At 39.1% G+C, this 23,217-nt stretch overlaps 2 protein-coding genes across 3 annotated transcripts; both read left to right on the top strand.

Moving 5' to 3' along the window:
• The first annotated feature begins 540 nt into the window (after positions 1-540).
• rpz5 (rapunzel 5) lies at positions 541-6,280 on the top strand. Of its 2 annotated transcripts, none has more exons than XM_030158402.1 (2): positions 541-660; positions 4,403-6,280. In XM_030158402.1, exon 2 carries the CDS (start codon positions 4,462-4,464, stop codon positions 5,650-5,652), a length of 1,191 nt encoding a protein of 396 aa, XP_030014262.1. In that variant the 5' UTR covers positions 541-660; positions 4,403-4,461; the 3' UTR covers positions 5,653-6,280. The 2 variants fall into 2 exon arrangements, with proteins under 2 accessions (XP_030014262.1, XP_030014263.1); XM_030158403.1 differs by having other exon boundaries at positions 641-661; positions 4,391-6,280.
• Positions 6,281-11,450: 5,170 nt separating this feature from the next.
• Positions 11,451-19,253, top strand: rpz4 (rapunzel 4). The gene is made up of 3 exons (XM_030158404.1): positions 11,451-11,560; positions 17,406-17,473; positions 17,597-19,253. The coding sequence occupies exon 3, from the start codon at positions 17,623-17,625 to the stop codon at positions 18,796-18,798; it is 1,176 nt and encodes a 391-aa protein (XP_030014264.1). The 5' UTR covers positions 11,451-11,560; positions 17,406-17,473; positions 17,597-17,622; the 3' UTR covers positions 18,799-19,253.
• Positions 19,254-23,217: the final 3,964 nt, after the last annotated feature.

Here is a 23,217-nt window from a genome sequence, read left to right as displayed (position 1 = left end):
CACAAGGAACAAATGATGACATTTTGGTGGTGATCAGGGGTGGGGGTGGGGGGTGGGGGGCTGATCTGCCTTGGCGGACTTCTTTTCTTATATTCATTTAAATCCCAACATGTCACAAAAACAAGTGTCGGATTTTATTTCTAAATGTGCAGTTTCCTCCGTGGCCATGGAAACGCTGTTGGAGCCACAACAAGAGGGGTTTTGTACTGATAGGCCGATCCGTTCAACCACACAGCGTCTGCTCACACTTTGATTCTGTGTGTGTGTGTGTGTGTGTATGTCTGCACACACACACACACACACACACACACACACACAAACTAGAGAGTAGTTCCCTTTTCCCAGGGTGCACAGCGTCCATGCATGGGGCATGGGGGGGTGAATGTTTATGGGATGTTATCTGTGTCAGTGTCACGGCCCCTCCATCCCACTCAGAGTGGGTTTCTGAGGAATGTTGGAACGAGATGGAGGAGTTCCAAAGGGGGAGTGACGAGAGAGAGAGAGAGAGAGAGAGAGAGAGAGAGAGAGAGAGAGACATGGTGGAGAGAGAGAGAGAGGGGGGGGGGGGGGGGGGGGGGGAGTCTATATATGCATCCCACAGAGGCTGGTGCTCACAGGCACAGCTGGACTAGTGGAATACTGGACCGTGGACCCGTGGAGGTGAGTGGACACTGAACCCCCCCCCCCCTCTGACTGTGCTTTTAAATGTCCTCTTTCTGTCACCTCCATCTTCCACCTCCATTATTTGTTTTGCAGCATTCATCTTGTTTTTCAGCTTGAATAAATGCAGTCACTCTGAGGGCACGGTTGGACTTTTTTCATCCAACTTTCTTGTCAGTGGTAGATGAGTCTGTGGATGGATGTGTTTTTTTTTTGTTTTGTTTTTTATCTGATATATATATTTATGTCCATGACTGGAAAGGATGGGGTTGATTCCAGCGTCTTGTATTGAAAAAGGGAGAGCAGGCTTTGGTGTTTGATCAACGGCAGTGGAGGACTCGCCTTTGTTTTTTCTAACTTTCTAACTAAAAATTGTTCCACTTTAAAAGAGGAGAAACTTTTGTTTGATAAATTGAAGATATTTTCCAAGCTCAAAGTAAGTACCCACTTCACTGTTATTTATTTCTGTGTCTATTTTAGTTCCATTATATGACTCCAAATACACACTTTGACTTGTGCCCGTTTTTTTTTCTTTTTTGTTCTGTTATGTTCACATAGAAATGTCAGATATAAATGTCTGGTATGTGACGGAATCAGTGTAATTAGGGCAGTAATGTGTGTAGTTGTGGCTGTAAAACGACACCACTGATCTCATCACTGCAGCAATTATTGGTGAGGCCGTTTGTGTGTTTGAACAAATTAATGTGAACTGGCTCTGGTATTAATGAAATAACATCCAATTCCTTTAAAAAAACCTACTAATTGTGTCTGGTTTCAATTAAATGAAAGGTTTTAATGAGGCGTGAGTGTGATTGTGTTTGAGGACAAGTGCAGTGGTGGTGCTAAGGGGGGGGTAGGGGGGTGGGGTGGTGGTGGTGGTGGTGGTGGGGGGGGGGGCTTTCTTCAGACCTGGGTGTGCCTTTTTCTGAGCAGAACATGGGCTCCAGGGAGCAACAAATGAGTTAGATCACCTCTCTTGTGTATTTTACGTCAAAAACCAGAGTAAATCCCCCTTTTTTTCCCATGTTGTGAACATCTGTGTTTGCTTTGGCTCTTATTGGCTCATATGTTTAAGACATGACAACCCAAATGGCCGAGGACTGCAACGTTGCATAATGTGCTTGAGGACGTAAATCATGCGTACACATAACTGCCATCTGTGTACATGCGCCTGCTCCGTGCACTTTCATCAGCTTTCGTTTCTTTTTTTTTTTTTTTTTTGCCGCTGCCACCAGGGCTCCTGGAGCGTCAGGGCTGACACTGTGAGGGTGCGGCATGAAACTGGATGCCTGCGTGTGCTGACATGACCTACCGTTGGCTTTATTGTAGGGCTTTTGTTTGTCAGGGAAAATGTCCTGTGGGAAAAAGAATGCAGTGGTGAAAAGTAACGCACAATGTTTACTCAGATACTTCAGGTACAGATTTGGACCGTCAGACTGGACTGGACTGGACCGGACTGGACTGGGATGGTCCCATTTTAAGTAGCACCATCATTGTATGAGATCCACCAAATATCACAGACAAATACTGGACTTTCACTGGTTCCACAGCTTTACTTCCTTTTATTCCTGTCCGGTGAAAACCACACAACTCAGAATGTTGATTTGTGGAAACATAAAGAGTGATAATATAGCAGTTTAAAACCCTTAAAGACCCAAACGTCCACCTTTAACCCTTAAAGGCCTAAACATCCACCTTTAACCCTTAAAGACCTAAACGTCCACCTTTAACCCTTAAAGACCCAAACGTCCTCCTTTAACCTAAACCTTCTACTGATCTAAACTGTTTAATTCCTGTTGATCCACTAATCCTATCAATCCATGTCAATAATTGGTGTAAAATACAGTTCTTCATCTTTCCACGGTCATCAGATATGACCATATTTGGACATTTAGAGGCTTTGTAGTTATTGTGGAAACACCGTCATCCTCTACAACATTGATTCATCAGTAAAACCCATGGAGTTGGATCAGTGCCAGTGGATGGACACACTGGGTTCATGTTCAGTTAATGACAGACTGGACTGAAAAAGACACTGTTTATTCAGTTTTATCGGTTTAGGTAAAATAACTTTCAAATTTACTCTGAGTTTAAATAAACATTTACAGAAAAATACATGATTTACGGTGAAAAATGCAAAATACAGAGAATAATATTATAGTAAATGGTGGTAAAATCACTTAAGAAAGGTTAAATAGAGAGAAAAATTCAATAGAGAACTTCCACAAAAGTATCTCTGGGTCTTTATGGGTAAAACCATCTCAGAATCTCTTAAAAAATGGACCTTTTGGAGAAACATGATTCTTGCAGGACAGCACATGAAGTGTGTTGTAGAGTTAGTTCAGATGAAGTCAACTTCAGTTTACAGCAGTAAAATGAAAACACACTCATTCATATAATAATGAAGGGAACATTTACTGCACAGTCACTACTGTTGTACTTTTGGTTCTTTGAATGTAATACGCTGATGATACTTACATTTACTTCAGCAATGTTTGGACAAGACAAATACCCTGCAGCGATGCACATTAGCAACATGACTTTAATACTTCAACCTAGTGAGTTTAGTTTATTTTCAGTCATATAAACATTTCAAAAAAACAAAAGAACCAAGAAATAATACAAGTGGACTGAAAAAGGCTCAGGCAGAAGCAAAGCTTATGAATGCTGCCTACTTTACAGACTAACATACACAGTACATGAGGTCAAGTATATATACACTATCAGTCAAAAGTGTGGACTCACCTTCTCATTTAAATGGCATGAGATGGACCTTCGGAAAGACTTTTGGAAAACATTTCAGGTGACTACCTCATGAAGCTCATCGAGAGGATGTGAAGAATGTGCAAAGCAGTAATAAAAGCAAAATGTGGCTATTTTGAAGAATCTAAAATATAAAACACGCTTTGAGTTATGTCACACTTTTTTAACTGCATAATTCCATAAGTGTTAATTCAGTTTTAATGCCTTCAGTGAGAATCTATAATGTAAATAGTCATGAAAATAAAGAAAAAACAGGTGAGTCCAAACTTTTGACTGGTGGTGTGTATATATATATAATTTTTTTTTTCAATTACAGTCATAACTCTCAAATACAAAAGCATATGATGCTTTTTTGAACATAAAGGAAGTCCGTTGCTTCAGTTTTGAATTAACACTCTTCCACAGTTGAACTTCTTTAAAAGAAATCCATCTTCTATTAACTTTTTTTTTTATCTCTTTGTATCATACATTCGCATCCATCTCTCAACTCATGTTTCCTTTCAGACAGTATAAAACACTTTTACACACAATCTGCTAGTGTTTAGTTTTTTGCTTTAAACATGATTTGGATTGTTCTCTAATAAACCAAGTCTGTAAAATTCAAAACAGGATAATTTAAAACTCATGGATTAGTCTGATTATAATATCCCGCTGTATTTATGACACATATGGCTTGTTTTTGTTGTAAAACCATTTTATCAGTTGTGGTTTTAAAAGCACATCCCCATAATTCAACAGTCAGTTCAATGAGGAAGGATGAGTGAGCAGTAAATGAAAGATAATCCTCTGTGATTTATCATGTGTTTGGCTTTGGACAGGATTGATTTATTGAAAGTATTAGAATCCATCCTCCACCAGCGGGAAAATGAGCAGCTTATGAGCAAAATATCTGTGCATTCTGTGACAAAATGGCAGTAAAGTTACGTGTGAACGCACATCAACGATTTTTACAAGGGTTTCATGTTTTTTCTTCTTTCAGGCAGCAGCAAAACCTGTGGCTGTGGATAAATAAACCTGTTACGTAACTGAGAAACAAACATGTTGCAGATGAACAGCGTGGCGGACTGGCTGGTCCAGAACAGGGACAAGATCGAGAAAGGTGTGGAGATCATGGGCCAAGCGTCGGAGGTGCTGGCGGCCACCGTGGGCCAGTTCCACCCCATCCTGGAGGCCGTGTTCATGGCTTCGTCCGAGTTCTTGCAGAACTCCGACAGCCAAGAGGCTCGCTATCTAGCCCAGCAACTGGACCAGGTCAACCAGAAACTGGAGGGGATCCAGAATGAGATCGATCAGATTGCTCTGGAGCTCCAGAAAACATCCATGAACAAACAGAACTTCGACCGAGAGGCGCAGATGCTCAGCCAGTACGAAAAGTTCCAGGATTTCGTCAATGCAAACCCAAAGTTCAAGGAGAAGAAAATGCAGAAGTTCCTCAGCCACTATGAGAACACTGACGGGGACCTGAACCTGGACGGCCTTTACAACGCTGTGATCGGGGACAACATGGCAGGAGACCCGATGCTGGAGACGGTGGTGACCACAGAGCAGAGGAGCAGGAGGGCCGTGGAGGACTTCTGCGCCCGACTCAAGAAGCTTTTTGTGGTGGGGATCATCGCGGTCATGGGCTACGCTGCTCTGAAGAACAAGGAGGTCGGGGAGGACACGGTGAAGAAGTGGCAGGACCGGATGGAGGAGGTGGAGAAGCGAATGAAAGCCGCCGTGGACGACTGTACGGAGAACTTTGCTGTGCAGGCGAAGGTGGACATGGAGCACTTCCTTCAGGAGAATCCCGCTTCTGTAAATGTTGACTTTTCCAAATCCATTCTGGATAAACTGGTTAAGAAGTATGACTGGGTGAACTGGTCCATCCGGGTCTTCTACCACCGGGAGCGGATCTTCTTTTTCAACTGGCTGGCAGGGAAGAAGTGCCACGGCAGCGGAGGAGCCAACTGGTTCGACGTCTTGACCAAGAACAAGATCAAAGTGGTGATCTCCTTCTGCGTCGACCCCAAGCCCATCAACAAGAGCCAGATTCAGGAGCAGATCGAGACGCAGAAGATGAAGACGGACATGATGAAGGTGGCGCTCAATCTGAACAAGAGCTTCCCCAACCTTCTGGTCCATGCCGTCAGCCACTTCAAGGAGGTGGTTCAGACCAACAACTTCCACGAGGACTGTTACTACTTTGGAAAACACAAACGGGCCTACCTGTGCGTTCATCCTCAGTAGACCGACGCCATCAACTAAACTGGAGCTCCACGATCCAGCGACGGAAACGTTCATGAATGTTCATCACAATCCTGAAAATATATTGATTAAAAAAAACAGGAAACGCTGATTCACCCCTGAGTCGATGCCTAATCTGCTCTGTCTGGTTCCGGTGCGTGAACCGCTGTCGTCTTTCTTCTTTTATTCGTTCCATTCGTCTGCTGATCATACACATGCTTCAGGGAATAGAGACATATACAGTATTTACATGTCAGAGAGCTTTATAAAAATACAACGGAATGAGAAGGATGACGATGAGATGATGGTACCAATGCTGGGCCACCGAAGATTGTATGATTATATGTATGATTGTGTGATTATATGTATGACTGTATAATAGTCAATGTTAGCTTTTACAGACTTTGCTGTTTCTCTCAGTCTGTCATCGTTGGGGGTAGTTTTCATGCTCAATCACTTTTTTTTTGCTACAATAACTGCATCGTGTCTAAATCGCTAAATTAACCAGATTTTGTTTATTTTTAAATGTTAAAGTTCAGCCCAAACATTGACTGAAAACTACAAAATAATATTAACCCGTAAAGACCCAGAACTACTTTCATGTCAGTTCCCAAATTATTGTTTTCTCTATTTTTAACCTTTGTCAAGTGATTTATCAACATTTATTCTAATGTCATCCTCTGTATTTTGCATTTTTCAGCGACAATCAGGAATTTTCTTATATTTCATTCATTAATTATGTAGATGTTCATAAAAGCGCCAATTAAAGTTGAGGGTCATTCTATCAAAAAACAGAAAAGACACAATGTCTTTTTCTGTCATTAACTGAACATAAACCCAGTGTGTCCATCCACTGGCACTGATCCAACTCCAGGGGTTTGACTGGAGAATCAATGTTGTAGAAGATGACTGTGTGTCCATGGTAACTACGAAGCCTTTGACCTATGACCAAATATGGTCATATCTGAGACCATGAAAACATGAACTGTATTTTACACCAATTATTGACATGGATTGATAGGATTAGTGCACAGGTGTCAAACACGTGGCCAAAACCAGCCCGCCAAAGTTTCCAATCCGACCCACGGGATGAACTTGCAAAGTGCAATTTAGGGCATCGAACTCAAAAATAATATCATAATAACCTATAAATAATGACAACACCAATTTTTTTCTCTTTGATTTAGCGCAAAAAACATTAAATTATGAAAATATTTACATTAAGAAACTATTCTTTAACAATAAAATGTGAATAACCTGAGCAAATATGAACAACCTGAAATGTCTCAAGAAAATTAAGTACAATTTTAACAATATTTCGCCTGTTACTAAACATTTTGTGCCTTCATAGATCTGATCTGTGATGCACATGTAGCCTGTAAATGATAAATCGAGGCATAATATTGATAAAATTGTACTTACATTTCTTAACAAATTTCCTTTTTCAGCTTATTCACATCCTTTTTGTTTGGATAGTTTGTAAATATATATATTGGCTTAATTGAATGTTATTTTTTGCACTAAAACAATTTGGAGTTGTCATTATTTATTGGCTATCTTGCTATTATTTTACTGGTCTGGCCCACTTCAGATTAAATTGGACTGCATGTGGCCCCCAGAAGAATATGAGTTTGAGACCCCTGGATGAGTGGATCAACAGGAATTAAACAGTTTAGATCAGTAGATGGTTTAGGTTAAAGGTGGACGTTTGGGTCTTTAAGGGTTAACTCCGTCCATTTTCGGGCTTGTCTTGGATGTTTAGACTTTGTCACATGGTGGTGGTCTTTGTAGTTGACTGTCCACACTGATACCCCCCCCCCCCCCCCCCCTTCCATCCACTCTGGTTTTAACCTGACATCAGTGTGTTGGACAGGAAATGCATTATAAACAGTACGGACACAAACAGACTTTTAGAAATGACCACACACACACATCTACATTTACTTCCTGGTTTGACGTCATCACTTGCTACATGTCCTTCCCTGATTGGTTGAAACCCTGTCACATGACCCTTTCTGGAGGAAAAGCAGCCCCAGTGTTGGCTCGGGCTGTTCAGTCAGTGTGGATGATGAATTACAGGCAGTTCTGACTCAAACTCTGTGAACTGTTATTCACCAGAACTCTTCTGTTCCACTGGATGGATATTAAACAGCCTTTAATTATGAAACCTGGACAGTTTTTATCTAGTTTTTCTGTGAAGCCACTCTCACTCTGCTTCATAACCAGGAATCAGAGTTTGTTCAGTGTATCATGTGGTGATATTCAGACGCAGTAGTTTTATCCATGTTTCCCCATCGACAGTAGAGATAGTCCTAGTGTGCATGAAGTGAATCATCTCTAAAAATTGTGCTGTTTTTCATTCAATACAGTCTTCCATGTGACTTTCTTTTGTAATAAACACAGATCTAAATGTTTTTGTCATCACTGGTCCTCATTATTATTCCATTCTGTTAAAAACTACTGTAATGGCCAAAGACAGAGGCATCTAAACTGTACAGTGGATTTTAACCTCCTCAGACCCAGCTGTGGGTTTTCTGTCCACATTTGTGGACAAGAGTTTTACAACTTTACACAAAAAAAAGAAAAGAAAACTGTCCACCACAAAGGACATTCCATAAAAATTTAAAAACTGCATCTGAAAAAACTGTTGCATCATGATGTTTCCAATATAGGCACTTATTTATTTTTTAAACAATATCTTTATTAACCTTTATATTACACAATAATTAACAATATACTCACCATAAAGCAAACAATAAGCAATATATTCCCCCCAAATAAATAAATGAATGAAAGAAAAAAAAAAAAAACCCAAAAAACAGCATACAGCTTCATAAATTAGCACCATTGTCAAAATTAACTGGTCTCATAACGTCTGAGAAACTCAGTTAAAGGTGATCATATTTTCACAAAATCCCCTCCCCTTCCTCTAACAACAAAAGTGAGTCGTTCTGATACAATACAAGATGTCATCTCCCTCACACACATATTATAGGCACTTATTTAATTAAAAAACAAAAAAAGCTTGTACTTTGCTGACATTTCCTGGGTCGCAGGATTTTAATATTCTCCAATGGTTAGAAGGCTTTAATACACAGGTGTCAAACATGTGGCCCGTGGACCAAAACCGGCCCAAAGGGTCCGGTCTGGTCCCTGGGATGTATGTATGAAATGTACAAATGACACTGAAGATATGAACAACCAAGGGTGTTCAAACGCTTTTAGGTCAGTTCAATCTAAAGTGGATCAGACCAGTAAAATACTGTCAGAATAAACTACGAATAATGAAAAAGCACATTTTCCACTTTGTTTTAGTGTAAAAAAACATAAAATTACATAAAATGTTTACATTTACAGACTAGTCTTTTACAAAAAAATATGAAGCTGAAATGTCTGAACAGAAGTCTGTGGAATTGTACTAATGTTCTGTCTGTTATTAAATGTTGTATTAGTAGATCCACTGTGATCTGTACGTTAGAATGAACATGTATAAATGATAAACTAAGGTGTAATATTGTTAAAATTACACTTATGTTTCTTCTGAATGTTCAGGTTGTTCGTATTTGTTCATGTTATGTTCAAGTACAGTTTGTAGAAGTAAACATTTTCATTATGGAATTTAGAGCTGCAACTGATTAATCGATTAGGTGCTTGAAGCGAATGCAAAAAGTCCCAATTCGATTAATTGACTCGAACTGATTGAAGGGAAATATTCTATTGCAGTTTTCCTGAATTGAAGCTTCTTTGTGCATCACAATAAGCGTCCATGTGAAACACAACAGTGGAACCAATGTTCAACAGCAGAGAAATGAAGGAAACAAAGCTTTGATTCAGGAGAACTGTGGTTGAAGGATTTTTTTGGATCACTTTGAGTCAATTAATCAGTTGCAGCTCTAATGGAATTTGACTTTTTTCAGTCAAAAACACAGATAAACTTTGGAGTTGACATTATTGATCAGTTCTGATCCTATTATTATTATTATTATTATTATTATTATTATTATTATTATTATTATTATTATTATTGTACTGGTCCGGTCCACTTTATGCGGTGGCCCAGAGGTGCAACAGCCCAAAAAGATTATCCACTATAAGAAAAAAAAGAGAACAGCCCAAAAACTTATTCACTGTAAGACAAAAAAAAAAAAACATCATCCACCTTTTCAATTACGGGGGCGCTGTTTACCTGAAAGGTCTCTTACTTTAAAATTAAGGCCACCAGAAAAAATAAAAGTAAAGGCTGAAAATTTTTAAGGCCTTCAGCTAATGTGGCTAATGCTAGTGAAGCAACCCACCGGAAGTGGAGGTCAGTATGCTAAAAATAAAGTTATGTTAAAAATATATAGTGGATAATTTTTTGGGCTGTTGTCTGTTTTTTCTTATAGTGGATAATTTTTTGGGCTGTTGTCTTTTTTTCTTATAGTGGATAATTTTTTGGGCTGTTGTCTTTTTATTCTTATAGTAGATTATTTTTTGGGCTGTTCTATTTTTTCTTATAGTGGATAATTTTTTGGGCTGTTGTCTTTTTTTTCTTACAGTGGATAATTTTTTGGGCTGTTGTCTTTTTTTCTTATAGTGGATAATTTTTTGGGCTGTTGTCTTTTTTTTCTTATAGTGGATAATTTTTTGGGCTGTTGTCTTTTTTTCTTATAGTGGATAATTTTTTGGGCTGTTGTCTTTTTTTTCTTATAGTGGATAATTTTTTGGGCTGTTGTCTTTTTTTCTTATAGTGGATAATTTTTTGGGCTGTTGTCTTTTTTTTCTTATAGTAGATTATTTTTTGGGCTGTTCTATTTTTTCTTATAGTGGATAATTTTTTGGGCTGTTGTCTTTTTTTTCTTATAGTGGATAATTTTTTGGGCTGTTGTCTTTTTTTCTTATAGTGGATAATTTTTTGGGCTGTTGTCTTTTTTTTCTTATAGTGGATAATTTTTTGGGCTGTTGTCTTTTTTTTTCTTATAGTGGATAATTTTTTGGGCTGTTGTCTTTTTTTTCTTATAGTGGATTATTTTTTGGGCTGTTGTCTTTTTTTTTCTTATAGTGGATAATTTTTTGGGCTGTTGTCTTTTTTTCTTATAGTGGATAATTTTTTGGGCTGTTGTCTTTTTTTTCTTATAGTAGATTATTTTTTGGGCTGTTCTATTTTTTCTTATAGTGGATAATTTTTTGGGCTGTTGTCTTTTTTTTCTTATAGTGGATAATTTTTTGGGCTGTTGTCTTTTTTTCTTATAGTGGATAATTTTTTGGGCTGTTGTCTTTTTTTCTTATAGTGGATAATTTTTTGGGCTGTTGTCTTTTTTTTTCTTATAGTGGATAATTTTTTGGGCTGTTGTCTTTTTTTTCTTATAGTGGATTATTTTTTGGGCTGTTGTCTTTTTTTTTCTTATAGTGGATAATTTTTTGGGCTGTTGTCTTTTTTTCTTATAGTGGATAATTTTTTGGGCTGTTGTCTTTTTTTTCTTACAGTGGATAATTTTTTGGGCTGTTGTCTTTTTTTCTTATAGTGGATAATTTTTTGGGCTGTTGTCTTTTTTTCTTATAGTGGATAATTTTTTGGGCTGTTGTCTTTTTTTTCTTACAGTGGATAATTTTTTGGGCTGTTGTCTTTTTTTCTTATAGTGGATAATTTTTTGGGCTGTTGTCTTTTTTTTCTTATAGTAGATTATTTTTTGGGCTGTTGCACCTCTAGGCCACCCTAACTTTAGACTGAATGTGAACCTGAACTAACATGAGTCTGACCTCCTGCTTTAACGCATGACCAGTGTTTATTAAATGGGAGGGAGGAGGCGTTCAGAGTCACACCAACACCCTGGGGTTTTCAGACTGGGTGTGTTTGTGCTGCGTAATGACGCACCACGTGACCAACAGGACCCAAACTCTGCAGCTTTAGTTCCTCCGCAAACTTTGGAAGGTGAGTCCTTTTGTGTGTGAAATGTCCCGTGTTGGACTGAACCGTGAGTCTGGTGTCGGTGGAGGGGCAGTAGGATTACACCGGTCAGCCGTCATTCCATTCCGCTCTTACATAACCGAGCGCGTGCCGGTTCGGCCCAAAACAACCGGATCCGATCCCGAACCCGTCCAATGCGCCTCTGAAGGTTCGAATGTGACTCGGTTTTAATAAAGTGAAGTGGACTATTATTGGATGGATGTGCAGAACTTTGAACGCATACCCAAACTTAGTGTTGTGTTTAAAGGGCGTTGGTTGGCAAAGTGCGCCCACGCGCGCGCCGTGTTTTCCAGGAAGCGTTGAGTGTGGGTTAAAGTCCACTCGAACATAAAACCAGTCTGTGGTGTTAAGCCACACTTGGACTGTCCTGACGCCTGTTCAATAATACAATTAGTCATGTTGGACAAGGCCTGCTGGATCAATAGTTCCATTAAGATGCGCATTAGTGTCCACCAGGGCCGTGGGCAGAGGAGCACTGTGGGCATGTCTGTGGAGGGGGGGGAGGGGGGGGGGGCACTTAAAGATAAGACCCTGGACCACAGGTGTCAAACATACGGCCCGGGGGCCAAATCCGGCCCACCAAAGGGTCCAGTCTGGCCCTTTGGATGAATTTGTGAAGTGCAAAAATTACACTGATATTAAAAATCCTTTAGTTCAGGTTCCACATTCAGACCAATTCAGTCTCAAATGGGCAGGAGCAGCAAAATACTATCATAATAACATAGAAATAATGACAACTTCCAATGTTTCTCTTTGTAAATGTAAATATTTTCATGTATTTACACTAAAACAAAGTATAATTTTGCAAAATATGTGAATAACCTGAACAAATATGAACAACCTGAAATGTCTGAAGAGAAGTAAGAACAATTTTAACGAGATTAAATGTTTTTTTTTGTATTTGTAGATCCACTGTGATCTGTAAGTTCTAATGTACATGTGTAAATGATAAACTGAGGCAGAATATTGTCAAAATTACACTTATTTTTTCAGTTTGTTCATGTTATTCACATTGTTTAAAGGGATAGTTTGTAGATGTAAACCTTTACATAATGTAAATGTACTTTTTTCGCTCTAAAACAGAGAAAAGTTTGGAGTTGACATTATTTATATATTATTCTGTTATTATTTTACTGGTTGGGCCCACTGCTGATCAGATTTAACTGAATGTGGAACTGAACTAAAATGAGTTTGACACTCCTGCCCTAGACAGTCCTCCCCCCACCCCAGCAGAGTTTTCCACCCCAGTAAGACACAACATCTAACCCTGATGTGGAGGGGCTGGTCTGAACCCATAAACATCTGCACTGTGTCCCACTGCAGGGGTCCATTTACTGCACAGGTGTCAAACATGTGGTCCGGGGGCCAAAACCGGCCCGCCAAAGGGTCCAGTCCGGCCTCTGGGATGAATTTGTGAAATGCAAAAATTACACTGAAGATATTAATTATCGTTTTAGTTCAGGTTCCACATTCAGACCAATTCAGTCTCATAATAGCCTATAAATACTCACAACTCCACTTTTTTCTCTTTGTAAATGTTTTCATGTATTTAGACAAAAACAAAGTATAATTTCACAAAAAATCTGAGTAACTTGAACAAATATGAACAACCTGAGGTATCTTAAGAGAAATGAAATTTTAACAGTATTCCACCTGTTACGAAATGTTGTGTGTGTTTGTAGATCCACTGTGATCTGTAAGTTCTAATGTACATGTGTAAATGATAAACTGAGGCAGAATATTGTTAAAATTACACTTTTTTTTCAGTTTGGTCATGTTATTCACATTGTTTGAAAGGTTAGTTTGTAGATGCAAACATTTTCATAATGTAATTTTACTTTTTTCACAGTAAAACATAAAGGAAAGTTTGGAGTTGACATTATTTATATATTATTATGTTATTATTTAACTGGTTCGGCCCACTGCAGATCAAATTTAGCTGAATGTGGAACTGAACTAAAATGAGTTAGACAGCCCTGATCTACACTGTGTCCCACTGCAGGGGTCCATTTACTGCACAGGTGTCAAACATGCGGCCCGGGGGCAAAAACCGGCCCACCAAAGGGTCCAATTTGGCCCCTGGGATGAATTTGTGAAATGCAGAAATTACGCTAAGATATGAACAATCAAGGATGTCCGAATCATTTTTGGTCAATTCAATCTCAAGTGGGTCAGAGCAGTAAAATACTATAAGAATAACCTATAAATAATGAAAACTATAGATTTTTCTCTTTGTCATGTAAAAGAAAAGTAAAATTACACAAAAATGTTTATATTTACAGACTAGCCTTTTACAGAAAAATGTGAATAACCTGAAAATTCCTAAGAAAAATAAGTGCAATGTTAACAATATTACGTCTTAGTTTATCATTTATACATGTGCATCACAACTGACAGATCACAGTGGATCTACAAATACACAAAACATTTACTAACAGACACAATATTGGTACAATTCCACATACTTCATATTTGTTCATGTTATGTTCAAGTACAGTTTGTAGATGTAAACATTTTTATTATGGAATTTGACTTTTTTTTTCACTCAAAAACAGAGAAAAAACTTTGGAGCTGACATTATTCATCAGTTCTTATCTTATTATTTATATTATTTTACTGGTCCGGCCCACTTTAGATCCTATTAGGCTGAATGTGGAACTGAACTAAAATGAGTTTGACAGCCCTGGTTTACTTCATGGGTCTGTGTACAAATAATACAATAATAATTAGGGGTGTTAGAAAATATCGGTTCTGCAATATATCGCGATATTTAATTTCACAATACTGTATTGATATTAAAAAGTACTGTATTGATATTTTTAGGTATTTATTCAAATGCAGATATGGTGGAGGTTCATTTTAGTTGTTTTGTTTTTCTTTATTGTTAATATCTTATTTATTATTATTCAACACTGTTTTATTAAATAATGGTTATTTGAATCATCCTAAAAGCGCTTTTTACCGTCTGAGAGGCAGATGTTAGTTCCTTTGTTGGTATCGCACAAAAATACTGTTCTGATGTTAGTTCTGAACTAATGGAATATGAACTTTTCAACAGGATCTTAAACTGTAATGTCTGTAAAACAGAATTTCAGTTTTAACACCAGAAAATTCTGTGATAGAACATTAGATCCTGTTGGGATCAAATAAAAATGTGTTTAGTATTTGTGCAGATTTCTGGTGTAATTCAACTCTTCAAGGAAATAATCATTTAAAAAATAGAAACAAACAAAAAAATTGCCTTTTTAACAGTATAATGACATATCGTGATATATCATATTGTGATCCTATTATTTTGATTTGTATCGTATCACCAGATTCTTGCCGATACACAGCCCTAATAATAATAATAAGTTTAATGTCCAAGAGTCTAATGGTTTAGTTTACCCTCAAAGTAAATCATCTAAAAGCATTTACTGACCTATGAGTCATAACTTTAAAAATCCCTCATCCTATCTATCTATCTATCTATCTATCTATCTATCTATCTATCTATCTATCTATCTATCTATCTATCTATCTATCTATCTATCTATCTATCTATCGTGAAAATGTCTGTGCATCAGTAGTTAATGTCCTTAAACATGCAGATGTACTTGTTTTATTCTGTTCATCAGTGTCTTTTATTTTACTAAACAAATGATCTTTGATTAATTATTAATGTCGGTCATTATTGTCTGAAAGTGGTGAAAAGAATACGCTTCTGTCCTTCATGTTCTCAGTCTTTTCTGAGTTGAGTCCAGTGTACATTTATGTTGTGCAGTCTTCCAGTCTGTGAAAATGTGATTAGTTCCAGTGTTTTCTGTGAAATGCGCTGTATGGAAGTGCTGGACATGCACTCAGCCTCCGGGCGTCCACCCCTGGGGACCGTCAGACAGACAGAGGCAGGAAAACCCCAATCCCACAGTTGTAGCTCAGTCTGATCTGATAACATGCATCTGCAAATGCTCTTCCAGTCCGTCCCCGTGTGTGTCCGGTCCTGCTTCTGCTGGTTCTGTCGGTTCTGTAACACTGTTAAAATGCTGCTCCACTCGTCGTTGTTCTCGCAGACGCCTGCACTTGTGTCTCAGGTTGACAAATGGATGTGATGTCCTGCAGTCCAAACACAGCCCTAGAGACTGTCCTACACACAGATGAGCTGACACATTATGTTCCATTACCCTGGTAACCATGGTAACGTGCTGAGTGTCACTGGAAAATGAGGCCTTGCCCAGCAAGTTTTACCTCTTCCCTCTTAATCACTTCCCACGCTGGCTGTTCTAGTGTTGACATGAGTGAGCACAGCAGGAACCACACAAACAAAGAACACACAAACGAAGAACACACAAACAAAAAAACCACAAACGAAGAACACACAAACAAAAAAACCACAAACAAAGAACACACAACAGGCTCCGACAGCCCACAGCCTGTACATGTATGTGTGACATAGAACTGTTCTGCACATGTATGTGTGACATAGAACTGTTCTGCACATGTATGTGTGACATAGAACTGTTCTGCACATGTATGTGTGACATAGAACTGTTCTGTACATGTATGTGTGACATAGAACTGTTCTGCACATGTATGTGTGACATAGAACTGTTCTGTACATGTATGTGTGACATAGAACTGTTCTGTACATGTATGTGTGACATAGAACTGTTCTGCACATGTATGTGTGACATAGAACTGTTCTGCACATGTATGTGTGACATAGAACTGTTCTGTACATAGAACTGTTCTGCACATGTATGTGTGACATAGAACTGTTCTGTACATGTATGTGTGACATAGAACTGTTCTGTACATGTATGTGTGACATAGAACTGTTCTGTACATGTATGTGTGACATAGAACTGTTCTGCACATGTATGTGTCCTCCAGACTGCTCAGAGACAATATTTGTCCAAATAAAAATAGGAAATGTTCAATTATCTCTAACTCTGCCAGTCCAGTTCCTTTTTTTCATCCAGCAAACACATGTTGGTTCCACAGATGAACATGTGACCAGTATCAGTGGGTCCATGAGTCCGTTTCCATTGGACATCTGAGAACAGAAAAGTCCAAACTGGTCCAAAACACAAACCTGTGTGTCCATGTGTCTTTTCCAGTCCAGTCTTTGTCCAAACCTAAACTCTTTGTCTAGTCTAGTGACAGATCACCATGGTAACAGGTTGGTTTGGTGTCCGTCCATAAAATGAGTCCAGGGTTCTCCAACCATCAAACATTAGTTCCATCCAGTACATGTTCCAACCTGAAGAACAAAATAACACCCAGGACTGATCCCATGACCCCCCTGGGAAGAGTCCACCCCCCCCAGGGGGCCCACCCCACACTTTGACAACCACTGCATTAGAGGCAGATGACTGGGTTCTTATTTATTTAGTTTTTGTATTTAATGTTCTGAGTTTTAAACTGCCTTCATGTTCCAACATTGTCTGAATTAAATATGTGTCGACTCCTGCATCCAGACAACTGTCAAAGTTCTGTTTGTTGTCATGTTTACTGGCTTCAGTTAAATAGTTTCTAAAAACCCAAGTTTAGGCAGTTGATAATAAAATGCACTGACAGATGTTTCTGATTAATTTCTCATTGTTTGTGAACTTTGGATCTTTGCCAGTTCATGTAGTTTGTGTAGTTTGTGTCTTTTTTTGTTTGGGATCAGCGAACACACGCTGTATTTCCTGACTCGTGCTGGTCGTTCACCCCTCTCCGGTCGTCCATCTCAGCTCCATTCCCTTTGCATTGTTGACTCATTGCTCACTGGGTGTGACCGGCTCTCTGCTCTGACACTCACTCGACTGTTTCTGTCTTTCCTTATCAGTTTTTGCTGTGTTGTAAGAGACGCAGGAGACGTAAGAGGCTTCAGTCCAACCGTCCTGGAACAGAGCTGTAAGTAAACCAGCACGTCACAGCAGTTGGTTTTCTGTCGCTGAACTGACACGATGCCCTCTTTAGTTTGTTCTGAATGTAACCTCAGTTTAAGACTTTTCTAACTCTGATTATTCTTGTTAGACTCAGTTTGACTGACAACAACAAAGATGGCCAACCAGCTGCAGAAGCTCGTAGCAGACAAGAAGGACATGGTGGAGACGGTGATGGAAGTGTTCGAACAGGGAGCAGAAGTGGTGGCTAGCATCGCCGGTGACCTCTTCCCTGTTTTCTCCATCGCTGCACCCATAGTAAAGCTGGCTCTGGACAACGTGGAGAGCAAAGAGGCCGAATACATGAAGGAGCAGTTCCAGAAAGTGCGACAGCGTCTGGAGGTGATTTCAGAGGAGATTCAGCGGATCAACGATGAGATCAAGAAGAGCGGAGTGGACGCTGCGTACTTCTCAGTTGAGGAGAACATCACCAACCAGTTCAGGAAATACATGGACATCCTCAACGCTAAGCCGAAGTTCAGGGAGGTGAAAAAGAAGCTGTTCCTGGAGCATTTCGCCAAAACCGGCGGCGAGAAAAACCTTAACACCCTCTTCAGTGCCGTGACCGGCGACAACTTCTCGGGGGAATCAGTCCTGGAGATCACCCTGAACTACGAGGAGAAGAGTCGTAGAGCGATGGAGGACTTCTGCGCCAGGATGAAGAAGCTCTTCTGCGTCGGCCTCATCGCTCTGTTGGGCCACGCTGCCCTGAAGGAGTACGGCGACGAAGAGGAGCTTCTGAAAGACTGGGGTGAGAAGATGAAGACCGTCCAGAAGAAAATGAACGCAGTGATCGAAGATTGCATCCTCAGCTTCCCCAAACAGGCTGAGCTGGATTCACGGCGACTGGTCAGAGACCGACCAGAACTAACCAACCAGCAGCTGGCGGACGCTATCGTAGAGAAACTGAAGAAGAAGTACGACTGGGTGGGCTGGTCCGTGCGCGTCTTCAGGTCCCCCACCGGCCTGTTCAACAAAAAGAAGGAGTTCCACTGCCCCACGGGGAAGAGTCGCTTCCAGGTGGCGGCGGCGGATGACAAACTCAACATCGTGGTGTCCTACAGTTCATCACCTGAACCTGTGGACAAGAACCGCATCCAACAGCTGATCCACGCTCAGAAGAAGCTCCTGTTGGTGGACACGGCAGAGTTTCTGTTTGGTGAGCTGCCTGGTTCTTGCGTGGTCCACACGGTGAAAATAAGCAAAGATCTGGCGTGTTCCACCAGCTTCAGCGATGAGCTGCACTACTGGGAGGAGCACAAGAACTTCTACGTCTGCGTCCACTCTGCGTAAAGTTTCAGCCGCACAAATACGGAACAGACTCCTTCCACATCTGTACCTGACATTTACACAGCACAAAGCCAACTATTCTCTGTTCACGATAACGGTGAAAATACTTAAAATGTGCCTTAAATTTGTACCTTTGTATGTTTTTTACTGTCTTTAGTCTTTTACTCTTTTGTACTCTGTAGTTTCTGTAGTGTGTCACTAGAAGGCATTAGGGAATTTAAACAGTGACAATGTTAAGTTCTGCTACGGTGACGGAACCAGCCTCTGTATTAACCTGAACATTGGTTGTAGCTGTACTTCTGCTTTATACCTCTTAGTATTTGTTTCTATATTCTAGATCAGGGCTCTCAAACTCATTTCAGTTCAGTTCCACATACAGCCTAATATAATCTAAAGTGGGCCGGACCAGTAAAATGCTATAAGTAATATGATAAGAACTTATAAATAATGTCAGCTCCAAAGTTTTCTCATGTTTTTGAGTGAAAAAAGTAAAATTCCATCATGAAAATGTTTACACCTACGAACCATACTTTAACATAACATGAATAAATATGAACAACCTGAAAATTCTTAAGAAAAAAGGTTCAATGTTAACAATTACGCCTAAGTTGATCATTTATACATGTACATCACAACTTAAAGATTTAGTAACAGGCAGAATATTGTTAAAATTCCACAGACTTCTCTTAAGACATTTCACATTGTTCATATTTGTTCAGGTCATTCATATTTTTTGTAAAATCTATATCTGTAAATGTAACTTTTTTCCTAATTTTACTTTTTTTATACTAAAACAAAGAGGAAAATTTACAGTTTTCATTATTTATAGGTTATTATGATAATATTTTACTAGTCTGATCCACTTTAGATTGAATTGACCTAAAATGATTCTAACATCCTTGACTGTTAATATCTTCAGTGTAATTTTTGTATTTCACAAATTCATCCCAGGGGCTGGATTGGACCCTTTGGTGGGCCGGTTTTGGCCCCTGGGACGCATGTTTGACACCTGTGTTCTAGGTCAAGGGTCTAAAACATGCGTCCCGGGGGCCAAATGCAGTCCGCCAAAGGTTCTAATCTGGCCCCTGGGATGAATTTGCAAAGTGCAAAAATTCCACAGTCCAGGCTGTGGAACTCATTTTAGTTGCGGTTCCACATCCAGACCAATTTGATCTACAGTCAAATAAGAACAGCAGAAGAACCGACAAAAAAATAATGACCCCAGATTTTCTTCTAGGTTTGATATGAAAAAATAAAATAATTATATTATGTTCGTAAATAATGACAACTTCAAATGTTTGTCTTTGTTTTAGTGCAAAAAATAACATTAAATTATGGAAATATTTACATTTACAAACTATCCTGTAACAATAAATTGTGAATAATCTGAACAAATATGAACAACCTGAAATGTCTGAAGAAAATTCAGTCCAGTTTGAACTCTTTTCTTCCTGTTCCTCAGTGTTTAGTGTCTTTGTAGATCTGATCCAGAATGCACATGGACTAATGAGACGTGGAGGCAGAAGATTATTAAAATTGCACTGATTTTTCTTAGGAAATTTCGTACGTAATCATAATATCGTATTGATTTTAAAATTTTAATGTTTGTTTTTAAAGCTTTACATGGTCTAGCTCCTCCCTATTTATCTGAGAGTGGAACAGTTCTCCGCCCCAGCAGAGCCCTCCCATCGTCCTCTCAGATGGTTTTGGATGTCCCAGGTCCCCGGATAAACCGTGGGCTGATCGTTCATGTGCTGTTGCTGCTCCAAAACTGTGGAACTGGCTGCCTCCTGACTTAGGAGTCCTCACTGACCCGGCCCTGTTCAAGTCCAGGTTAAAGACTCACCTGTTTAGACTGGCTTTAACCCTTCGCACTGAGACACTATTAGGTTTGAATCTGTGCTCTCTTTTATCAACATGTGTTGTATCCTATTGTTTTATGCATTTTTATGGTACTTGATCAACCTGTTTTTTTTTTTTAATCTTCTAATTTAATCATGCATTTAGATGTAAAGCGCTTTGGGCTTCATTATGTTGTAAAGTGCTATATAAATAAACTTTGATTTGAAATTTCAGTTTTTCAGGTTATTCACATCTTTTTTGTTTGGATAGTTTATAAAAGTAAGTATTTTCATAATTTAATGCACTAAAACAACCACAAAAATTTAGAGTTGTCATTATTTATAGGTTATTCTGTTCTTATTTTACTGGTCCGACCCACTTTAGATCAAATGGGTCTGAATGTGGAACCTGAAAGAAAATAAGTTTGAGAGCCCTAGTTTATTCTGTAGCCCTTAAACTCACCACTGACACAACATGCTGCTTAGTACTGGTACTTAAACAGACTAACACCCCCCATTTGGGTTTCAGCCACCCCCCAATGGTGTCCCAACGCCCCCTGGGGCAGTTGAGAAACACTGGTGTAAACACTTGAGTTTCTAGTGGCTGTAGTCGTTCCCTCTCACTTCAGCTCAGGTCATTGGAGCCAGAGTCCTTCCACCATCAGTGCTCAGACTTCAGATCAGTACAGCAGAAAGGACTGAGGTGAGGGTTCATTCTGGTCCGAGGTGTCTCTGTAAGCGACAGGAGGACATTTAAGCAGTGATAGTTTTAAGGTCTGCTGCGGTCAAGGTTATTATCGTTAACGAAAACTAACAAAATGACGAAAACTACAATTGTAAAAACATTTTCGTTAACTGACATAAATAAAAACTAGAATTAAAAGAAAAAAAAACACAACTAACTGAAACTGTATTGTGTGCTTACAAAACTAACAAACGGATAAAAATTATGGATAAAATTCCCTTCGTTTTCGTCTTTGTAAATGTTAGATTTGATACGAAATCAATTTATTTCCCTCAAGCAATTTTAGCTGCTGGTGCCATATGATATTTAAGGGTCCGTCACTTGTGTTCACTTGTGGTTTCCAGTCGTCTTCTGGTCCCCACTCTACCTGGAAACATGGAGACTAAAGCAGCAGAGTCCTGTCTGGGATTGATTTGAATACGACGACAGAGAAGAAGAGAAAAGAGACGACTAAACTAAAATTAATACGAAAACTAAACTAAAACTAAGCATTTACAAAAAAATAAAAACTAATAAAAACTAGCAAACCTGCTCTAAAAACAAAGTAAAACTAACTGAATTAGAGAAAAAAAAAGATCAAAACTAAATAAAACTAAACTATAATGAAAAATCCAAAACTATTAGAACCTTGTTCCAGACACAACAAGCCCCGCCCCTCGTACACATTGTATCTTATTTTGTCATGGATCGAGGTGATGTCATCATGTCTGTGTGTGTGCTGATGTCATATCAACTGCCTCTATATATGAGACAAGTTTGAAGGAAATTGAAACAAAATGTATGTTTTTTTATAGACGTGAAATTTCACCTGTTATAAGTAAATGGGGAAAAAAAAATTTTTTCAAAAATTCAGAAATTTTTTTTTACTTTGACCTACATTTCCCAAAATAATCACATCTATTGTGGGTCACTGGTAAGAAAAGCTATAGAAAAGAGAAAAGATAAAAAAAAAAACAAAACAAAAAACTAAAACTAAGCATTTAGAAAAAAAATGAAAACTAATAAAACCTATCAAACCTGCTCTAAAAACGAATTAAAACGAACTGAATTAGAGAAAAAAAAGTCAAAACTAAACTAGAATGAAAAATCCAAAACTATTAGAACCTTGGCTGTGGTGACTGGAGGCCCTCAGTCTGTTGTGTTAGCATTAGCATTAGCATTAGCTCAGTGCTGTATAATAGAGAAGGTCCAGCTGTCGTAGTAGTCGCTTCTACATGAGGCGCTTTGAACCCATTTTTTACATGGAACAGAATCAGCAGTTTATTTTTTTAAACCCATTTTACAGTTTTCATTTTTCACTCATCATGTGAGCGGATCCAGGTGAAGGTGCTTTTTCCTGCAAGAAACAGAAATCGTTCGGGACCTTCTGTTTTCTATTATTTTATGTAATATTTTAAACTAAAGTCTTTGGTTTTGTTCATGATGGGGGGGGGGGGGGGGGGGGGGGGGGGGGGGGGGGGGGGGGGGGGGGGTCATTGTCCCTAACGAGGCTGGAATTAGTACCAGCTCCATCTCTGTCTTTCCGAGACTCATGTTTTTGTGGACAAATAAATACAAAAAAGTGACAGAACCTCCATTTAGTAACTGATGTAACTCTGCTGGACCTGTCTGGTTCTAGAAGCACTACAGACAGGAGCGCTCAGCCTTATTATTCTGTATTATAGGTTTGTTCTAATGGAATTATCCAGTTCAGAATGAAATCATGTCTGAGTTGACCTTCTTCAGTCTGGCTGTAGATCTGTGGCTGACAGTTTTAAGGTTTTATTTTTATTTTTTCATAGGTTAGTGTGATGTCAGAGCCGTGTCCAGCTGTCACTCACAGATTAGACTTTCTCT

The sequence above is a fragment of the Sphaeramia orbicularis genome, chromosome 16 (genome assembly GCF_902148855.1).
Source record: "Sphaeramia orbicularis chromosome 16, fSphaOr1.1, whole genome shotgun sequence".
Taxonomy (NCBI): Eukaryota; Metazoa; Chordata; class Actinopteri; order Kurtiformes; family Apogonidae; genus Sphaeramia; species Sphaeramia orbicularis.
Note: the sequence above shows the minus strand (reverse complement) of the source record. Positions and strands in the feature narration are given on the sequence as shown.